This window comes from Chinchilla lanigera, unplaced genomic scaffold (assembly GCF_000276665.1).
Source record: "Chinchilla lanigera isolate Chin_1 unplaced genomic scaffold, ChiLan1.0 scaffold00079, whole genome shotgun sequence".
NCBI lineage: Eukaryota > Metazoa > Chordata > Mammalia > Rodentia > Chinchillidae > Chinchilla > Chinchilla lanigera.
Window position 1 is genome coordinate 6,497,532 of NW_004955480.1, and position 18,571 is coordinate 6,516,102.

Below are 18,571 nucleotides of genomic sequence, written 5' to 3' on the forward strand. Positions count from 1 at the left end.
AACAGAATTCTTGATTTTCTTCTCTATACATATTAGACCTGCAGTTTCCCCGTTCCGAACCTCCTGGGAGTCCTTCTTGATCCCCGGGCTTCCCCCTTTGTTCCTGTCTCCCCTCATCCTAGCCACACAACAAGCGGAACATCTTCCTTTTGTTTCACAAGTAGGAAGAGAAGACGTCCGTGTCCTGTTCCTGCTCTCCTGCGGGAAGCGCTCAGGCTTTCAAACTGGAATGCAACGTTAAACCATGGGTCTTCCACAGAGGTGCTTTGCTGGGTTGAGCAGGCGCCCTCGTTGGGTGTTTTTGTCACTCATCATGGAAGTATGTTTCTTTTAAATCTACTGAGAATGTTGCTGGATTCCATTTTTTAAAGTTTTATTGAGTTTTGCATTCCAAAGTGTTCTTTTTGAACACGTTGATAGCATATCACGTCTCTGCTAGAAATCTCTTCCCTGCATTCCTGCTATACTCTTGAGGCCCCCTTGTGAGGCCTCTGGCAGGGCCACTCCTCAGCCTTGCCCACACCCCCTCTGTGTCCCTTCTCTCTGATCCCTCACTCCTTCTCCTGGGGACAGGATCTAATAAATCTCTGCAACCCAAATTCTCTTCTCAGGCCCTGCTTGCGGGGAATTTGGAAGTTCCCTAGGGAAGAGGAAGGAGCATCTCTGGACCCAGGCCCCCTCACACACACCCAGCCTCCTTCCCTGACCTGATTCCATGGGATTTCCTGCAGGTAATTTATGCTCTGAACACCCGCCAAGATGAGGCCGAGGCCAGCATGGAGGCCCTACGCGAAGCGCACCAGGAGGAGCTCCAGAACGCGGTGGCCGAGACGAAAACCAGGCTCCTGCAGGAACGGGGCTGCCCCAAGGGCGACCAGAAGGCCCTGCTCCAGCGAATCCAGGCCCTGGAGAGCGCCCTGGAGCTGCAGAAGAAGCTGACCCAGGAGGCGCTCGCCGAGTCGGCCACGTGCAGGCTGGAGACCAAAGAGCGGGAGCTGAGGGTGGAGGCCGAGCACGCAGAGCGGGTGCTGACGCTCTCCAAGGAGATGCTGGAGCTCAAGGCTGACTATGAGAAGAGGCTGCGGCACCTGGCGAGCCACGAGGGTCCTCCATGGGGCCAGCTTTCCCAGGAGAGCCCAGATGCCAAGGCGGAGCTTGGCCGGGGCCCAGAGATGCAAGAGGTGCTGCTGGAGGTGGAGCGCCTGCGGGCGGAGAACCAGCAGCTGAGCCAGGACTACGCCCGCAAGGCCGAGGAGCTGCAAGCCAGCTACGAGCGGGAGAATGAGGCCATCCGACAGGCCATGCAGCAGTCGGTGAGCGAGGCCCTGTGGCAGTGGCAGGAGAAGGAGAGTGACCTCCGCAAAAACTTCCAGGTGCAGGAGTCGGCCCTGCAGGCCCAGGTCAGGAAGCTGGAAGGGGACCTGGAGCACAGGGGGCGCAAGATCAGCGATCTGAAGAAATACGCCCAGAAGCTAAAGGAAAGGATCCAGGTAAAGCCACTCTTCTCCACACCTCCCACCAATATAGTAGGCAGGGCTGCTAAGGCTGAACACCTGCTGTGTCCGGCACCGTGCTAGTCCCTTGACTCCTACCAAGGTAGCATTATCTCCATCAAGCTCAGCTACATTCGCTCAGCAAATACCTACTGAACGCTTACGTGCCAGGCTCTGGGCTATAGGAAAGGGATGCATGGTAACCTAGCCTCAGTCCCTCACCTCAGTGAACTGAGAGATTTTACAAATGAAAACTTCAGACATAAAAACAGGCCTAGCTGGGCACACAGGAAAAAAGGTTTCGAGCTCCATTCAGCCTAATTCGAAAGTCTGTGTCCTTTCTGTACCAACTTGTCTCTCCTCAGAGCCCTTGGACCTTTGTGTGGATAGAGAGCAGGGCCATCCGTGAGTCAGCATTATGAGTCCTACGAAAGCACAGAGCCCCATCTCTGAAAGTAGCAGCAGCTAAAGTTTCTAATACTCCCTGGGCACTTTTTTTCTCTACCAATCACTTTATCTCATTGAATCCTCACTAGGGAAAGGGTAAATGTCCTGCCCAGGGCCACACAGCCAAGCAGAAGATGCACAGGATTTGGTGAACCAAGAACCACTGGATTTAGGGACTCAGGGCTCCTGTTGGGTGCCTGCCCGCCTTTCAGATCTGATAGCTGTTCAGTGCATACAGCAGGTCTCTATACAGAGCCGTAAGCAGAGAACTGAGACCCTTCTTGTCCTGTAGGACCTGGATGTGCAGCTAAGGGAGGCTCGGCAGGAGAATTCAGAGCTGAAGAGCACTGCCAAAAAACTCGGGGAGAAGCTGGCTGTTGCCAAAGACAGACTGATGCTACAGGAGTGTCACGTGACACAGAAAATAGGTGAGATGCCCAGAATAGGTCAGCTGCCAGGACGACCTGGTGCTTCTGGCAGCCCTTAGACTGCAAGAGGGAGTGGGGAGGAGGGGCAGGGCTGTTGGATCTCACCTGCCAGGTGGATGAGCACAGTCCCTGTGGGGCACAGGTAAACCATCACCCATCACCTAGACCTGCTCACCTGCAGCCGGCATAGGTCAGACATCTAAATGGTATGATGCAAAGCCGGGTGTGGCGGCACATGCCTCTAACGCAACCACTCCAGGAAGCTGAGACAGGAGGATTGAAAGTTTGGACCCACCCTGGGCAACTTAGACCCTGTCACAAAATTTAAAAAAATAAAAATAAAAGGGCTGGAGATGTAACTCAGTTCGAAAGTCCTGGGCTCAATCCCCACGGCCACACCAAAGGTGTGGTAAGAAAGGACCCCCTGCCCCCTGCATTTGTCAGCATTCTTCATCTTTAAACAGGGCTTTGTAATGTTAACATCATGTCACACACATTATTAGGTTTTCTCCATAGTCGGTGTGGCCATCCTCCCTTACAGATAAAGAAATGAGGCTGAGAAAGGACAGTGGCTGCTTCAGTGTCAGCCATGTGTGTCTGAGAATGTCTGACTCCACGTGCCTTCTGTGAGGCCCCCTGAACAGAAAATTCCTGAAATACCCACAGTGTGACCAGCTCAGCCACAAAGGCAAAAACATGGGCTCTGCTATCTGGGTGCTTATGGGACTGTTACAGTACAGCCCCAGGCATGCTCTGCTACCAGGGGAGTGGCTCAGACATCAAGGAAATGGTACTTCTGGGGAAGAAATCACCTTTTCATGGGCTGGCCAGATGAGAAGGAAAAGAGATTTGAGTTTGAGCCAGAAGGGCATTGAGGGTGTAGAATGCTGGCCTTCGAAAAGAGGGCTTGAGTACCCTAGGGAACAGGAAGAGAAAGGAGTATTCTATTTAAGTTTATTTTTCTCATCCTTTATATTCCTATGAATGTACATGTGCTGGGAGACATGCTCAGTTTTTAATCTATATGAAATCCAACCAAAAGATTGGCTATTACTAGTTCATGAAGGGAGAGCACAGCAGTTATTTAAGCTCGGCATGCTGCTTGAGCAAAGGAGACAGTCACAAGGGTGATCATGCTTGAGGAGCAGCAGGCCACAGAGCCGGGATGACATAGGGGAGTGGCAGACAGAATGGATGAACAGCAGAACAGGGACCTACCTGCAGAAGGCCTTGACCATGAGGCCAAGGCCAAGAGCATCTCAAATGACGTTGAAACTTGTGTTGCAGGTGACATGAAGACGAAGAATGACATTTTAGGGGAAGCAAATAACTTGGAAGCCCACAGTCTTCATCCTCAGCAGGACCAAGGCCTTCCCAAGGAGTGTTCCAGCCTGAACGGTGGCACCGATATACAGGTAGTACATGACCAGCCAGGGGACAGAGAAGTCACAGGGGGCTTTGCTGCATGAGCTTCAGGTAGAGGTCGCTCCCCAACCACGAAGGATCCCATTGGAATCCACAGGACCAATGATTTCCAGATGAAAGAGTCAAGTGTAGAGTTGCAGCCGGTTTCCTGCCAATCCCATGCCATTTGAAACTAGGAAAGTGTAGCAGAATTTGCCCCATTCTCTATGCCAGCTTCTAGGAAACTAGAAATTGCTTACAAGCCTACAACATATCCCCAATCAAAGCAAGCAAAGCATCTTTAGAAACAACTATAGTATGTTCTAGAACATCTGATCCTGTAACAATAGATACACCACTCCAAAGAGCCCTCTTCCAATGAAGGAAAATGTAAAATCTCTTATAAACCATCAGCTATATAGTCTTATAAAATTTATTGCACCTTCAGATACATGCTGTAAAAATCAGTACATAAATGTTGAAAGGGTGGTATAAAACAGAAGTGGTGACCCCCTGGACCTCGCCCCTTCTCAGCAGTTTTACAAGGTCCTGATTTTTTTACAGACTAAGAAAGAGGCAACCGTTGAGACAGACTACACGAAACAACGATATGAAGAAGACCTTCGTAAGCTCAGACGTCAGACTGAAGAGGAGAAGAAACACCTCCGAGACCAGCTCCTGAAGCGCCTGGAAGATTTGGTGAAGAAGCACACAGTGGAAATCAAATCAGTGCGCTCCTCCGTTGAGGCTGAACGGAGGAAGCTGCAGAAGGTGAGACCCATGCTCGCAGAGACAATTCTAGCCCTTTTCCTTTCTCCCACCTCTGTCTTTTCCTCTTATTTCCTGTTTCCATGTCCAAACACTGTGCTCTTGCTTGTGTACACATCTGAGCTGCTCTCTGAGGACACACAGTCAAAGGACACACTCCCTGCCCATAAAGGCTGTAGGGTCTTTTGCAGGAGACGGGATACTCCTAAGAGTGTGCGACACCCTTAAGGGCCTGGAGTTGTTGGCATAAGGTTGAATTGTGTCAAAGGAGCCTTTAACTTGGGGAAATTCAATTCTATTCCCTCGGCAAAAACAAAGAAAGCTTCACCAACCAAAAGCTCAGGCCTGGAACACTGCCTGTATCCAAATCTCCCTGCACCACCCACAGCAAATTATTTAACCTGGATTCCCTGGGGGAAAGAAGGTAATGCTGAGGCCCGGGGTTTCTTGTTTTGTAAGATGGTCCGTGAGAATAGCAGTACATCACAGAGTAGCGCAAGGATTAAATGAAAAACAAAAAAACAAAAAAAACGGAAGCGTGTCTGGGCCAGGATGGCGGTAGAGATCCGGGTAACCGGGGAGCCCATGTTGGAGAAGCCTGAGGTGTCTGGGTGCAGGTCCCATCTCCGCCAGAGGGGGCAGCTGTCTGCGGAGAAGAGCTGTGAAGCGCCATCTTCTCTTTTCTGGGAAAAGCAGTAACATATGTAAAGATTTTAAGAAAAGAGCAAAGTATAAATCATTGTTATTGTGAACATGGGTGGATGATTTGTTTAACAATTGTAAGAAGCCACTTTATAACCAATAAGGTGCAGTTCCAGCACTGAATGCTCCCTGGAAGAGAACCACTTTTCACCACAGAACACAAATTTCAGAGTAGTAAGTACTCAATCATAGTTAAGAGTAGTTAGTACTCAATAAATAGGCAGTTAAGAGTAGTAAGTACTCAATAAATATGCACTGGATAAATACAGGAATTCATGAAAGACCTAGACTAATCCCAGGCCAAGGTCTTGATTTTTCCACAAGCTCTGTGACTGTGGACAGATCACATAACCTTGCTGAAGGCTGAATTCTAAAATAGATACAAATACTTTGAAGGCTTATTATGCATATTAACAGCATGCGGAGACGCTCCAGTAGAGAGTGGCTAATATTAATTACCATGAGGTCTGATTGACATCATGTCACTCCTGTGAAATAAAAATACTACATAGTTCCCATTGCACTGTACACTTAATACTTATGAGCACACTGAATCCTTTCCAACAGTATCACAAAATGGGTGCTCATATTTCAGTTTTAGAGATGAGGAAACGGAGGTCTGCAGATGTGCTATACCCAGACATGCAGACAGTGGGTACTGGTGCTGCAGTTCAGATCCGATAGTGGTCCTAGCCCAAGGTGAGCAGCTGTATTGCAAGCATTTTTCTCCCTGTGAACTGCAGCTGGTTGCCCAAATCCAGTCTTCAGACAAACAACTAACATTATTTCCATCCCCAGCCATAAGCAGCAATAGATTGTCACTCTCCTCAGTTACTGGTTGTCTTGGTAACCTGATGGATGCATCTGACTCTGAGTGTAGAAATCTCACTTCAGCTTTTATCAGGGGCCATGAGTGTATTTAGGAAATGAATTGTGTAGAAATAAACCATATTTACTTCCTGGGTTTTGTTTTTGTTTTACTTTTTGCTCATGTCTAAAAACTCTGAATATAAATTGACCATGCAGATTAGGGGAAGATAAAGTCTTGAAGACAGTGTGTGGACTAAAATTGGACATTTTTTTCCTTATCGATTTAGGAGGACTCTATTTTCTTTCTAGCATCCTAAATACTACTCTCACCTAAAGAACACACTGCAGGAAATGGGCTGGACTTGGCCTTTCTCGACCATAAGATCAAATGGCACCCTCATTGCCCGCAGAACAGTACACCCTCTGTGGCCAGCACTTGCACACGTTGATTGCTAGGGAAGGAACGGAAGGGAAGATTACTGAGCCCTGGGTTGTGCTCTAACACTTCTGCTGTCCACATCTCATTTGTACCACTTAAGATCCTTGGAAGCAAGACGCACAAATGCATTTGGGCAACTTAGCCAGAAAAGGAATTTAATAAAGGATAATGAGTAGTTTTCTGGAATACTAAGAATTAGGTTTGGCAGGCACCGTGCCAGTTCTAATGTTCCAAATCCACTGCAAAATTTATGTAATATAATCAAGTCTTATTTATCATTCAGTTTGATTATCTCTGTCTTTTAGGGGGCATTTAGAACATTTATATTTAATATAGTGATTAATTCCGCCATCTTGCTGTCTTTCCCACTTGCCTTCACCCTTTTCCTCTTTTCCTGTTTATTTTTGATTCGTTGTGAATCTTTTTGTATTCCATTATATCTCCATTCTTTTTTATCACTTTTGATTAATTAACTATGATTGATTTTGGCAGAAGGAGAACTAGTGTTCGCTCTAAGATGTATAATATCTATATTTAAATTTATCATAGTGTTCATTATGAAATCAAATGATTTCACTTCACATGTGTAAGCCTTACAATAACGTTTCCATTTCTCCCCTTCCGTCCTTTGTACAGTTGTTGTCATACATTTTCCTTTACATGTGTTACAAATCCCATGGAATACGACAGGCTTTTTCCTTTCAGCACGTTGCAGACGTCATTCTGGCTCACACTTTCTCCTAGTGAAAAGCCAGCAGCCACGTGAAGCTTGTTTGCCCCATGCATTATGTGTTTTTCTTTCGAACTGCTTTTTGTTTTGTTTTGTTTTGTTTTCCAATACTGGAATTGAACTCTCGACCTTGCGCTTGCCAGGCAGGCACTGTGCCACTGAGCTAAATCCCCAACCCCTCTAACTGCTTTTAAGATTTTATCTTTATCACACTTTTTTTTTTTTGCTATTTTCAGCTCAAGGCTCATTGAATTTGCAGGTTTGTGGGTTTCATACAAACCAAAGATTGTAAGGCCATTACTTGAGGAATATTTTTTGGTTCTACCCCTCTCTGGTACTGTCCTACACGTCACTGAGGCTCTATACATTTATTTTCAGGTTTTTGTCTCCTGTGCTTCAGTTTGGAAAGTTTCTAATGCAGTATCCTAAAGTTCACTCATCATTTTTTCTGCGCCACCTACTCTTTTTTAAATCCATTCAGTATAATTTTTCATTTCAGATATATTTTAAGTGCCCAAAAAACCTTTCTGTTCTTTTTCACAATTTCATTTCTCTTCTTATTAATGCTCATTTTAAAAGAGATTTTGGGCATATTTATAATTGCTCTTTTGAAGTCCTCTTCATCATTTTGGGGTTTTTAATCTATTGACTGAATTTTCTTTTCATTGATAAGTCACACTTTCCTGCTTTTTTGCATGTTTAGGAATCTTTGAATGCTGGACCTTGCCATGTTAAAAATCTGGATTTTGTGGACAGCCTTTTGTGATTATTGAATTTTGTTTTGAGTAGCAGTCAAATTACCTACAAATCAGTTTCACTTTTCTAAGACTTATTGTGGAAAAAATACATATATAACACAAAACTAAAAATATATAACATATTGTCTTGGTTACTTTTCTCTCATCACTGGGACAAAGTACCTGATGCCCACAATTAAGGAAGGAAAGGTTTATTTCGCTTATAGTTTGTGGAGGTTTCAGTCCATACTTGGCAGATTACAAGGCAGACTGGCACATGGCAGAGAGCTACAGCTCATGGCGGCAGAACACAGCAAAGCAACAAGCACAAAAGGGAGGAATTGGGGAGGAATGGCCTCAAGCACCCTTTTCCTCTCCCTTACATATGCAAACTATCCACCCCAGGGGGGTGTAGCTCTCATACCCATAATCAATCAAACTCTAAAAGCCTGCCCCATGACTGCATGAGGCTTTGGAAGGACACACAGACACAGACCATAACACATATATAATATAAAACTTACTGTTGTCTAGCCTCATTGTTAACATTTGTTAGAAAAGCCTAGAGTAGCATTTGTTCTAGTGCTAATTAAGCCCTACGACTGAGGTGTGACCCTTCACAGGGTCTAAAACCCCATGTATTGATTAGTATTAGTGTTGGTTATTGCTAAAGACTGATTCTGAGTGACATTTCAGGCTTTGTGCTGGTTGAATGTACCATGAAATTTATTGTAAATGTGTTATAAATAAGTGCATTTTCTTCATGAAACGAGCTGACGTGTTTACCCTTAAAACCCGACTGAAATCGCTATTTGGCAAATTTCTATGATTGCTTGGTTGTGTTCTCTCACAGTATGCAGTGATTTGGGTATGATTTGAGTATGTCCCCACTGGGCTCATGGAAGGTTGGTTCTAAGTAGCAAAGCTGGGAGCTGGTGGAAACTTTGGGAGTTGGAGAATTGGGTAATTGGGGGCACTACCCTTGGAAGAAATTGATAAAGTTTTCGTGGGACCTAGCGCAAGGGTTGTTCTAAAAAAGCAAGAAAGACTGGCCCCTTCCCATTCTCTGGCTTCCTGTCTGCCTTGAGGTGACCTTGGGGGCCTACCCTCTCTGTAGTGATCACAGGAAATCAGACTTTGGCTCTTTAAAATTAAAGGTCAGCCCTGCTGGGTTTTGTACTTGTAATAGAACAGTTACTTCTTTTCACTTGCCTGTTCCTCCATTTTTGGATGAGATGCGTACCTTGGACCTATCCCACCACTGTATATTGGAAGTACATAACTTGTTTTCCAGTCTCACAGCTAGAAGGAGTTTACCTAGAGTCACAGCTGAGACTTTTAGACTTTTGAATTCATGCTGGAATTAAAAAAACTTAAGTCAATTGGGATGGAATGACTGTGTTTTGTATGTGAGAAGGAAATGAGTTTTGGGGCATCAAAACTGTGATTTGAATATAGTTTGTCCCACCCCCAAATCAGGTTGGAGTTAAGCTCCATTCTGAGGCATTAAAAGGGTAGAAATTTAATCTAACTATGGTGTTGGAGGCCAGGCCTTTGGGAAGTGATTGGCATTAGATAAGGTCAGGCAGTTGGAGCTCCCATGATTGAATACTGGAGGCTTTAAAGAAAAGGGAGAGAGGGGCTAGGGATTTAGCTCAGTGGCACAGCGCCTGCCTGGCAAGTGCGAGGTTGTAAGTTCAGTTCCTGGTACTGAAAAAAAAACAAAAAAGAAAAAGAAAAAGGAGAGAGACAGACACACTGGCACACCCCCTGCCTCTTGCTTGTGATACCTTGTAGTGCCTCAGGAATCTGCCAGCACGAAAGCCATCACCAGATGAGGCCCCTAATTTAGGACCCGACCCTGACAAAAATAAACCTTTTTTTTTTATAATATACCCAGTCAGCAGGATTGTGTTACAAGCAACAGAAAATAGACTAAGGCACAGTGCCTCTTTCATGTGTCTTTTCTTAAATTAGCAGTAATTGTGAACAATCCAGATAAAGAAACAGGAAAACGGTGAGCCCTGCCTTTGCCTCTCATCAGTGGGATTTCCTGCATGCAACATGGGTGTGAGAAACCTGTTTCCTTGGTGTGTGAGAGTTTAGTGAGAACAATGTTTATGAAAGTGTCTGGATTCTATAAATCAGTAGCCCATTGTAGTAGTCACCTTTGCATTGCTGTGACAAAATACCAGACAGATGCAATTTAATGGAGAAAGGGTTTATTTGGGTTTATGGTGTAGGCAGTTTCAGTCTGTGGTTGACTGGCTCCAAGGCAGAAATGTCATGGCAGAAGGGTGTGGCAGAGGAAAGCTGCCCACCTCATCGCAGCCAGGAAGCAGAGCAGGAGTAAGGGGCTGAGGACAGAATATTCGCTTCCAGATCACCCCTACCGACTCATACACATACACGGTGACCTACCTCCTTCAACTGGGAGCCAGCTTCTAACAGTACATTCCTGATAACAGAACTCATCAACGGGTTGATACACCAATGAGTGTAGCACCGCTGTGATCACATCACCTTTCAAAAGCCCCACCTCTAAACACATGGGCCTTTGGGGAGACATCTTTGATTTAAACCATAACAGAAATGAAACCCTCTTCTTCGGTGCAGCAATTCAGATATGTGAATGCATTATTCTCCTTCATCTCCTTCAAGTTCTTAACTTTGTGATTGTTTGTTCTGCTCACCTGAGCTGGGAGAATGTTCATGCCTCCTGCTGAAATCCTCCAGATCACTTTGAGCAGAGCTAGACCCAGACATGCTCCTTTCTACCTGGTGTTCTCCAAAGAACTGTTTGTTTTCTAACAGTGACCCCCATTATTCTACACCTAAAGTGAAGCTTACTGATGCCAAAAATTACTGCTGGAAACAGTTATTTCCATCTGTAGGGGATTTTTTTTTTCCACTTTAGGTCCATTTACCATAACAACAGCAAAACCTATGATTGATTATACGTACTCCAGGAAGTTGTGCTGGAAGTAGAAATAGCTCTTTGTTTATGCCAAAAATCAGGACGGTGGAGTATTTTCATGTGCTGGTACAGCGGGCATGTGTTGGCAGAGCTAGTTTCTGTAACAGTAAGCATGTTAAACCAAACCTGTTCCATGAAAGCTTTTGTGGTTGGGAAACTATTTGATGAAATAGAAAATGAGGGACTCTGATGGCTGTTTAAGTTACCTCAACTTATTTGGTATCAAAGAATACTTTGCACATTGTCTTTAGGAAATAAACTCTGCAAACCCAAAAGCCATGCAAGAGTGTGTCATAGGCTTACTGCACACACATTAAACGTCATGTCATGTGACCCTTACAATCTCATCACATTACCTCATCATATTACTGACCACAGGGATTGTGCAAAGCATGGCCTCACAGAAAGCATAAGGGCGCCTTCCAGGTGATCAGTAGCACGACTTTTCAGATGGTCAGATAAGAAACCCAGGAATCAAACAAGACTTCTCTCACCCTTTGCAGTCAGTCTCCCACCAAGTCTATGAGTTCTATTCTATTCTGCTGGCCCCAGAATATCTCCCCACCATTCTGTCATGGAACCAGTGGGTTCCATGTTGACCCAGCCAAGCGCCGTTCCTTGACGGACCACACAATAACCCCTCTGCCTTTTCTCCCCACTTCATGGAGCCCATCCCCATTCCCAGAGGGCCTTCTCATCACTCGACCTTGGTTTCCAGCTGCCCGCCAGCTCCCTTGCATCCTCACAGTGCAGTTCCAGTTCCTTAGCATGGTGTATAAGGCCCTGCAGAGACAGACTCCCGCTTGCCTCGCCTGCCTCGTCCTACACCTCTCCCCTGTCCAACTCTGCCCTCCAGCCCTTTAGCTCCTCCTTCCTCCCGTTTCTTTCCCTCAGGGACTTCATGCATAGCCTTCCCTCCGTGGAGAACACCTTCCTCCCCACTGTTGGCAGCTTTTCAGCTTTTCAGCTTCACTTTTCAGCTTCTTCTGGATCAGATTGATCCCAGTTTCAATGTCAGTCTCCTCACAAGACCTCTGTGCCCAGCCTAGTGATACTGAGTCTGATACACAGCACCTCTGTCCTACGTTAGCGCACCTCTTACCACTCTGCCTCACAATCGCTGTCCACTCTGTGCTTCCCCCCGGGGGTGCCCTGTTCACCTTGACATGTAGCAGCATGTTGGAGCCAGTTCATGCCTGCTCACGATAGGCGGCCAAAACGAGTAACTTGATACTGGGGTGGTAAAATAGTTATACCATGAAAATTAACGAATTCTACAGGTCAGTTTGTTTTAATTTTTTGTAAAGGCAATTGTTAAACATTTACCAGCGCACACTGACTAGATCCCTAGCTGCTTCTTTTTTTTTCCTCTTTGAGACAGTGTCTCGCTATGCAGTTCGGGCTGGCCTTGAGCTCACTTTGTAGCCCAGGCTGGTCTCAAACTTGTAACAGTCTTCCAGCCTCAGCCTCCCCAGTGCTGGGATTACAGGTGTGCCCCACCCCAACCGGCTTCCCTAGCTTCTTATCATGTCAGTTGGCATATAGTTCGGTTTATATTGGTTACCTGAATAAATGAATGAATGAATGAATGAATTGCAGGTTTTCATTTGACCCCAGAGCAGCCGCAGTTCTGCAAGTATTTGCCTGTATGTTTGCTCTTCACCCCTCTGAAATAGAACAGGACTCCAGTTCAAGCAGCTTCTCCACCCTGCTGTGGGAAGCTTTATGGAGTCTGCCCTCAGGGACCCTCTCAGCGTCTCTGTGGCAGAAATGGGGAAAGCTTTCAGTCAGACATGTGTCTGTACTGGGTGCCTCATTTCTTTTAGGAAATCAAGAAAGAAGCACAGCCAAGCAGCTAGCCTTTCCCGAGTGCAAATCTTGACTGCTCTACTTCCTGGCTTCATGACCCTGGGGAAACCTTTCAATATCTCATTCACTCATCCATTCATTCATTGACATTTCTGGGAATTCAACTGAGGGCCTTCACAGTGAGCTAAATCTCTAGCTCTTCTTTATTTTTTATTTTGAGACAGGGTCTTGCTAAGTTGCTAAGTTTCCCAGACTGGGGTCAAATTTGGTTCAGCCTCTCAGAATGCCTGAGGTCATTCAACAGCTTTAAGTTCATTCCTTATTCCATACAGCAAATCTTAACTGAAGAAATTCTCATAAACCTCCAGCCACCTCTAGCTCTTGCCTCAGTTATGCATTCAGTAAATGTGAGCCCCAGTTGTTCTGCCCACCTACTCCTGGTTAGATGTAAAGGCCCATAACCAGTTGGCAGCCTGAAGAGCTGCTATCAAACTGCTAGGTATCATAGCCTCAAATTCACAGGAAATGCTGGAGTGACCTAGGGCTCCACTCTGGAATCTTTTATACTTTACTCTCTGTTCTCTCTAGTTTTTCTCCTTCAGACACATGCCTTAGTATCCTGATGACTCCCAAATGTATGTGTTCAACCCAGACTTGCCTCTTAATTCCCAACCACCTGTCTAGCTGTCTCCCTGGAAGTCTGACAGATGTCTGGACAGGAGTAAGCACATGCAGACAAGCTCCTTAGGCTCTCTCCAAACCTGTTCCTTCTGCACCACCCTCTTCATGCTCAGGTCAAAAACCTTGCCATTGCCTTTTATGCTGTTTTAGTCAGTTTTTTGTTGCTGTAACAAAATACCTGAGGTAAACAACTATGATGGTGCATGCCTATAATCCCAGCACTCTGGGAGACTGATGCAGGGGGGTCTCAGGTTGAAGCCCATCCTAGACAACTTAAGGACTTAGTGAGATCCTGTGTCAAAACCTTTTTTGAAAATATTTTTAAAGGACTAGGACTGTAGCTCAGAGTGAAGACCCAAGGTTTAATCTGAAATTGAGTGGGAAAGCCTGGGAGGAGTTGTTCTGGCTCATGGTTTCAGAGGCTTTATTCATGGTTGGTTGGCATCATTTTGCTTTGAGGCCTGCTTTGGAGCAGCACGTGATGGCAAGGAGCACATGGTGGACCAGAACTGCTCCCTTCATGGCTGGAAGTGAAAGGGATGAAGGACACACACTGAGTGAGCTAAGGGCCTCCTGCGAGGCCCTTAAGTTTCCACCAGCTCCCAATAGCCTCAAACTGGGGACTAGGGCTTTCACACATGAGCCTTTGGAGGCATTCCAGATGCACTGTAGCAAATGTTGTGTTTTCACCGAGTCCTGCCAACCTGCGTCCCAACACATCTGGGACCCACCACACTTCACTACACAGTGCACAGGCCGGGTCACTTCCAGGCTTGCCTCCACTCCTGCGGCAGCCTCTCACTGCCCGCCTGCTGCCTCCCTACCCTTTCCAGCGGTGTGCCCCGGAGGTAGAGCCAGCAGTGCTCCTATTAAAAAGTGAGTTCCAGGCCTTCGCCTGACTCATATCACCAAGAGGTGTCAGGACTTATGCGATGTCCCCCTCCCTCACTCCTGTCCAGCCGCAGTGGCCGCTGGCTGTCTTCCGCTCGTGGCAGTCTCTTTGAGGGTCTTGCAGATGTCACACCAACACATCTGCTTGGTGGGTGTCTCCTTTTATGTTACTTTGGTAAAAAAATTATCCAAAATGTTAGTCACTTCCCAACACTACAGAGTCCCCTTGCCTACTTCGCTATTTCTCCATCCTACATAGTGCTTACTTTACTCTACTTATTGATTTTGCTGCTTTTTTTCTTTCACTGAAATTGAAGCTCATGGCATGTAAGAATTGTGTTTCTTTTTCATCCCCAGCTTCAAAAACAGTGCCTGGCACATGATAGGGCTCTATAAATATTTGTTGAATGAATGAATGAATGAATGAATGAATGACATAGTATCTATCTGAAGCTATGCTAAGAGAAATAGGTTATTTTATTCTCTCTTCTAAAGACTTACACAATTTCCCCAGAAATTAAAGCACATCAAAAAGGCTAAGCAATAATAATCATAAATATAACCATTCATGTATTGAATCTTCACTGTGTACCTGGACCAGGGCTAAGTGTGTAACACAGGGAGTCACAGGGAAGTTAGGAAATGCACTCAAGATGACACAGCTAAGAGGAGGCCGTGCCACCCACGCGGTGCCTTGGTCGGGTCCTGCTTTGTACTGAGGCTCACAGGGACAGTGGAGGAGTCAGCCCTGGGCACCTCATCAGCCTGACTAATGTATGGATCCCACTGAGTTTGAGAAATGTTTTGCTTTTTGATATTTCACTGCCTCTGAGTATACAGTGTTTTTTTTCTCTATAAGACAATGTAGTATTTTTTTCACTTATGAGATACTAGAATTTTGTCAGTAGTGAACACTGCCATTCTTTATTTGACACTGGAAGATTTGGATACAAGGGTCTCCACCACCCAAGCCCACCACCATATTGTACGGATTTAACACTCGTTTTCTCTTGACTTTCTTGTGTATTTCTGATTCCTATTTTCTTGCGGTGTTTTATGCCTCTTGCAAGCTTCTTTGATCCCCTTTGGGAATGAGGCAGGGTGTGAATACCCAGGTGTCCTGCTTTTGTTTCTTGTGCAGCTAACCCTTCCAATTATCATTTTAGGAAGTAGAAGCGCAGTTGGAGGAAGTGAAGAAGAAATCAGAAAAGGAAATAAGGCAGCTGGAGGAAGAGAAATCAGCCCTAAATGTGCAGCTTCAGAGTTCTCTGCTCGAGGTAAACCCCCCAAAAACATGGCACTTGGGGACAAGGTTCTGGCCCCCAGGGGTTTCTGGCTGAGACGCCAAGAGCCTCCGCTTCCTTACAGCCCAGGAGCAAAGAAGAGGGAGCTCAGCCGGGCGGGAGGCTGTCTTAGGGGGAATAAATTTAGCCACAAGTAACAGAGAACCTGATTTACAGGCTGAAACAAAGAGGACTTTAGTGTCTCACATAAAAGGAGGATGCAGGAGGCAGCTAGTGTTGATTCTGCGGCCGAAAGAGATCGAAATTGTCAGTCTGCAGCCTTTCCTGCTCAAGGGCCGCTTTGTCGCTTTTGTGCACCGAAAGCCTTTCTCCCTGGGTCCTGTCACGCTGGGCCTTTCTTTTAGTATATATATAACATATTATTACATATTACATATATAGAGAGAAATTTGACTTTATATATATATATATATATTTTTATATATACTCTCTTAATCCTCACAGTCACCTTACAATATGATGCTTACTATCTCTAATTTAGCAAAGAGAAAAGTGAGGCAGAGAAAAGGTAAATCACTTCCCCAAAGTCACACACAAAATAGACAATCAGCGTTTCAAACCCAGGTAATGTGGCTGTAAAGACCCCACCTTAACCACCAGGCCGGTTCTGCCTCCGTTCGCCTCGTTAGCAGCGAAGGGTCACTCAGGACCCGCGCACCACAGATTGGGAGCGCTGGTGAAGAGTCGGATGTGGACAGAGTGCCTGGCTTTCCTCAGCCTGGCTTCCTTGGATCACAGAAATGGCACTGCTGTCCACGTCCTCCCTTACCAGAGCAGGAAGTGAAAGAGTCACGCGTGCCTGAGTCCCTTCTCCCACCACTCCCCTCTCAGCTGCAGTCCCAGCCTGCTCCTTCGTCCCATCCACCCACTGGTCAAGTTCTGCGGCTCCTCTGGCCCAAGCCTCTCTCAGTGATTCTTCTCTCTACACCAGCCTCTCGGACAAAGTCTCAGGATGGTTCCCCTAGACTCTCACTTTACCCCCTTGTAGCTGTTACATGAACAAAGGCAGTTTGGGCACGGTGGCACATACTTGTAATCCTAGCTTCTTGGAAAGCTGAGGCAGGAGGATTGCTTGAGCCCACAATTTTGAAACCAATCTGGGCAATACAGAAAGAGCCAAAGACAATTGCACCAGACTCCTGAGTTTTTCATCAACCTTACCAAGGTGCAGGATAAAGAGATTTTAATGATCTTGAAGTATTTCTTTGTCAAATACTCCTTCTGTAAAGCCAAGCGGACGTTCTGCTGGCCTTGCTAGTCCTCTGTGTTGCTACCTAGACTTATGCGCGAGTGTTGCCTCCCTGCGTCTGCACTCTCCCCAGGGCAGCTAATTCCGGAACTGACGTTCTGACACCTAAATCTGCTCGAGACGTCGCTCCTCCTTCCCTAAACCCTCCAACCCCTGTGCATTTTATGATTTAGACTCAACCTAACCAATCACCATCACTCCCCAAAGCTCTGCCCTCTCCGTCCACTCCGCATGCTGACCCCTCGCCATGTGCGGCCTCGGTTCAGCCTTCAGACCCAGCCTACCTGCCCCTGCCGTACATCCTGCTGCCTGGAAGCTACTCTCCCACCTTCACTACTGGCAGACTCCTTTTATCCCTCACTGCCCTGAAAGCTCCCTGCATTCTGGTGGCAAAGTTCATTGCTACAAATTCTGTGCACTCATCCTCACTTCACAGTGGTTTTGAGAGTTTTGTGGTTTTGGGGGGTTTTTTTGGTCTTTTTGAGACAGGGTTTCACTATGCAGTTCAGGCCGGCCTTGAAATCACTTTGTAGCCCAGGCTGGCCTCAAACTCACAGCGATCCTCCTGCCTCAGCCTCCCAAGTGCTGGGATTAGAGACATGTGCCACCATACCTGGCCTTTGAGGGTTAATATTATGAAGCGCTTCGATCCATGGCTGGCACCAAGTAAATATGCCATTAACAGCGCTATATTTTTGTATGCACCTGTACAGAGTGTTGCTATGGTTATAAACCTGTGCCTATCTCTCCCACAAAGTGACAGGTCCTTCAAGACAAAAGACCATTTTTCTATCTTGCTGTCACTCTGTCCCTTCCCCTTCCCTCCCTGTACCCAGCTGGTGCCTGACAAGGGTTAGATTTCCTACATATATTTGCTAGCAATGTCTGAGTTTCCTTCATGGTTACTGGCCTCATTCTTTTCAAGTCTGGAGGGGAAACAGTCTGTTCAACGATAAGCTACACTTAGCTGATTACTAACAACTGTCATAATTAAAGCTTTATAATTTAATAGTACCTCCCAGCTACACTTCTCTCAATTTATCTGTACAATTCTTAAATATGTTCATTTTCTTTACCAAATGCTTTTTACAAAAGAAATTGAGAAGTGTAATACTCCACTGCCTTAGGCATCTAATAAATATTGTGTGTTCCTTTCTCTGTTAAAAAAAGAAATTGATTGGCCTGCCAGGAATAGCATAAAAGCCAATGAAATTCACCCTGCAGATCTATTATAGATGTATGCGTGTAAATATTTCAAAAGAAAGTGTGGGATAATGTGAACCTTCTAAGCTCATCTTTTTCTGGAAAGATTAAGCAACTAGCTAATTAGTGAGGACTTTCTAGACACATGCATCGTATTCGTCTAATGGGATAGTAGAACAGATCAACCCAGGAGAATTGATTTCCAGATTAATGACCTTATCCGGGAGGCAGGGCTTTGTTGTTTCTTGTCTTCTATTTTAGGTCTTAAGACTGGAAGAAGTTATCCAACAACATAAGGTACCTTGCCAAAGAGCCGAGGAAAGACCCCAGGAGTTAGACTGCCAGCCCTGCAGCATTCTGGAGAGCCAGGTAACCCTCCAGCTTTTCCTGCCTTCATTAGGGATATTTCTCATCTGCGTTTCAGCACTTCTGTGACCCATGCTGATGTTAATGGGCTCCTTTACGTCCTCCCTCAGCACTGCCAAAGGCCTGGGGAAAA

The 18,571-nt window shown here is 45.9% G+C and overlaps 1 protein-coding gene across 1 annotated transcript in view; it reads left to right on the forward strand.

Annotated features, from left to right (window-relative positions):
• Window positions 1-18,571, forward strand: part of Fam184b (family with sequence similarity 184, member B) — a 103,942-nt gene that overhangs the window by 49,402 nt on the left and 35,969 nt on the right. Inside the window, exons 2-7 of the mRNA XM_005402494.2 lie at window positions 732-1,490; window positions 2,233-2,368; window positions 3,656-3,783; window positions 4,337-4,543; window positions 15,483-15,593; window positions 18,334-18,441. Of these exons, the coding sequence (XP_005402551.1) occupies window positions 732-1,490; window positions 2,233-2,368; window positions 3,656-3,783; window positions 4,337-4,543; window positions 15,483-15,593; window positions 18,334-18,441 (1,449 nt within the window). The remainder of the gene's footprint in view (window positions 1-731; window positions 1,491-2,232; window positions 2,369-3,655; window positions 3,784-4,336; window positions 4,544-15,482; window positions 15,594-18,333; window positions 18,442-18,571) is intronic.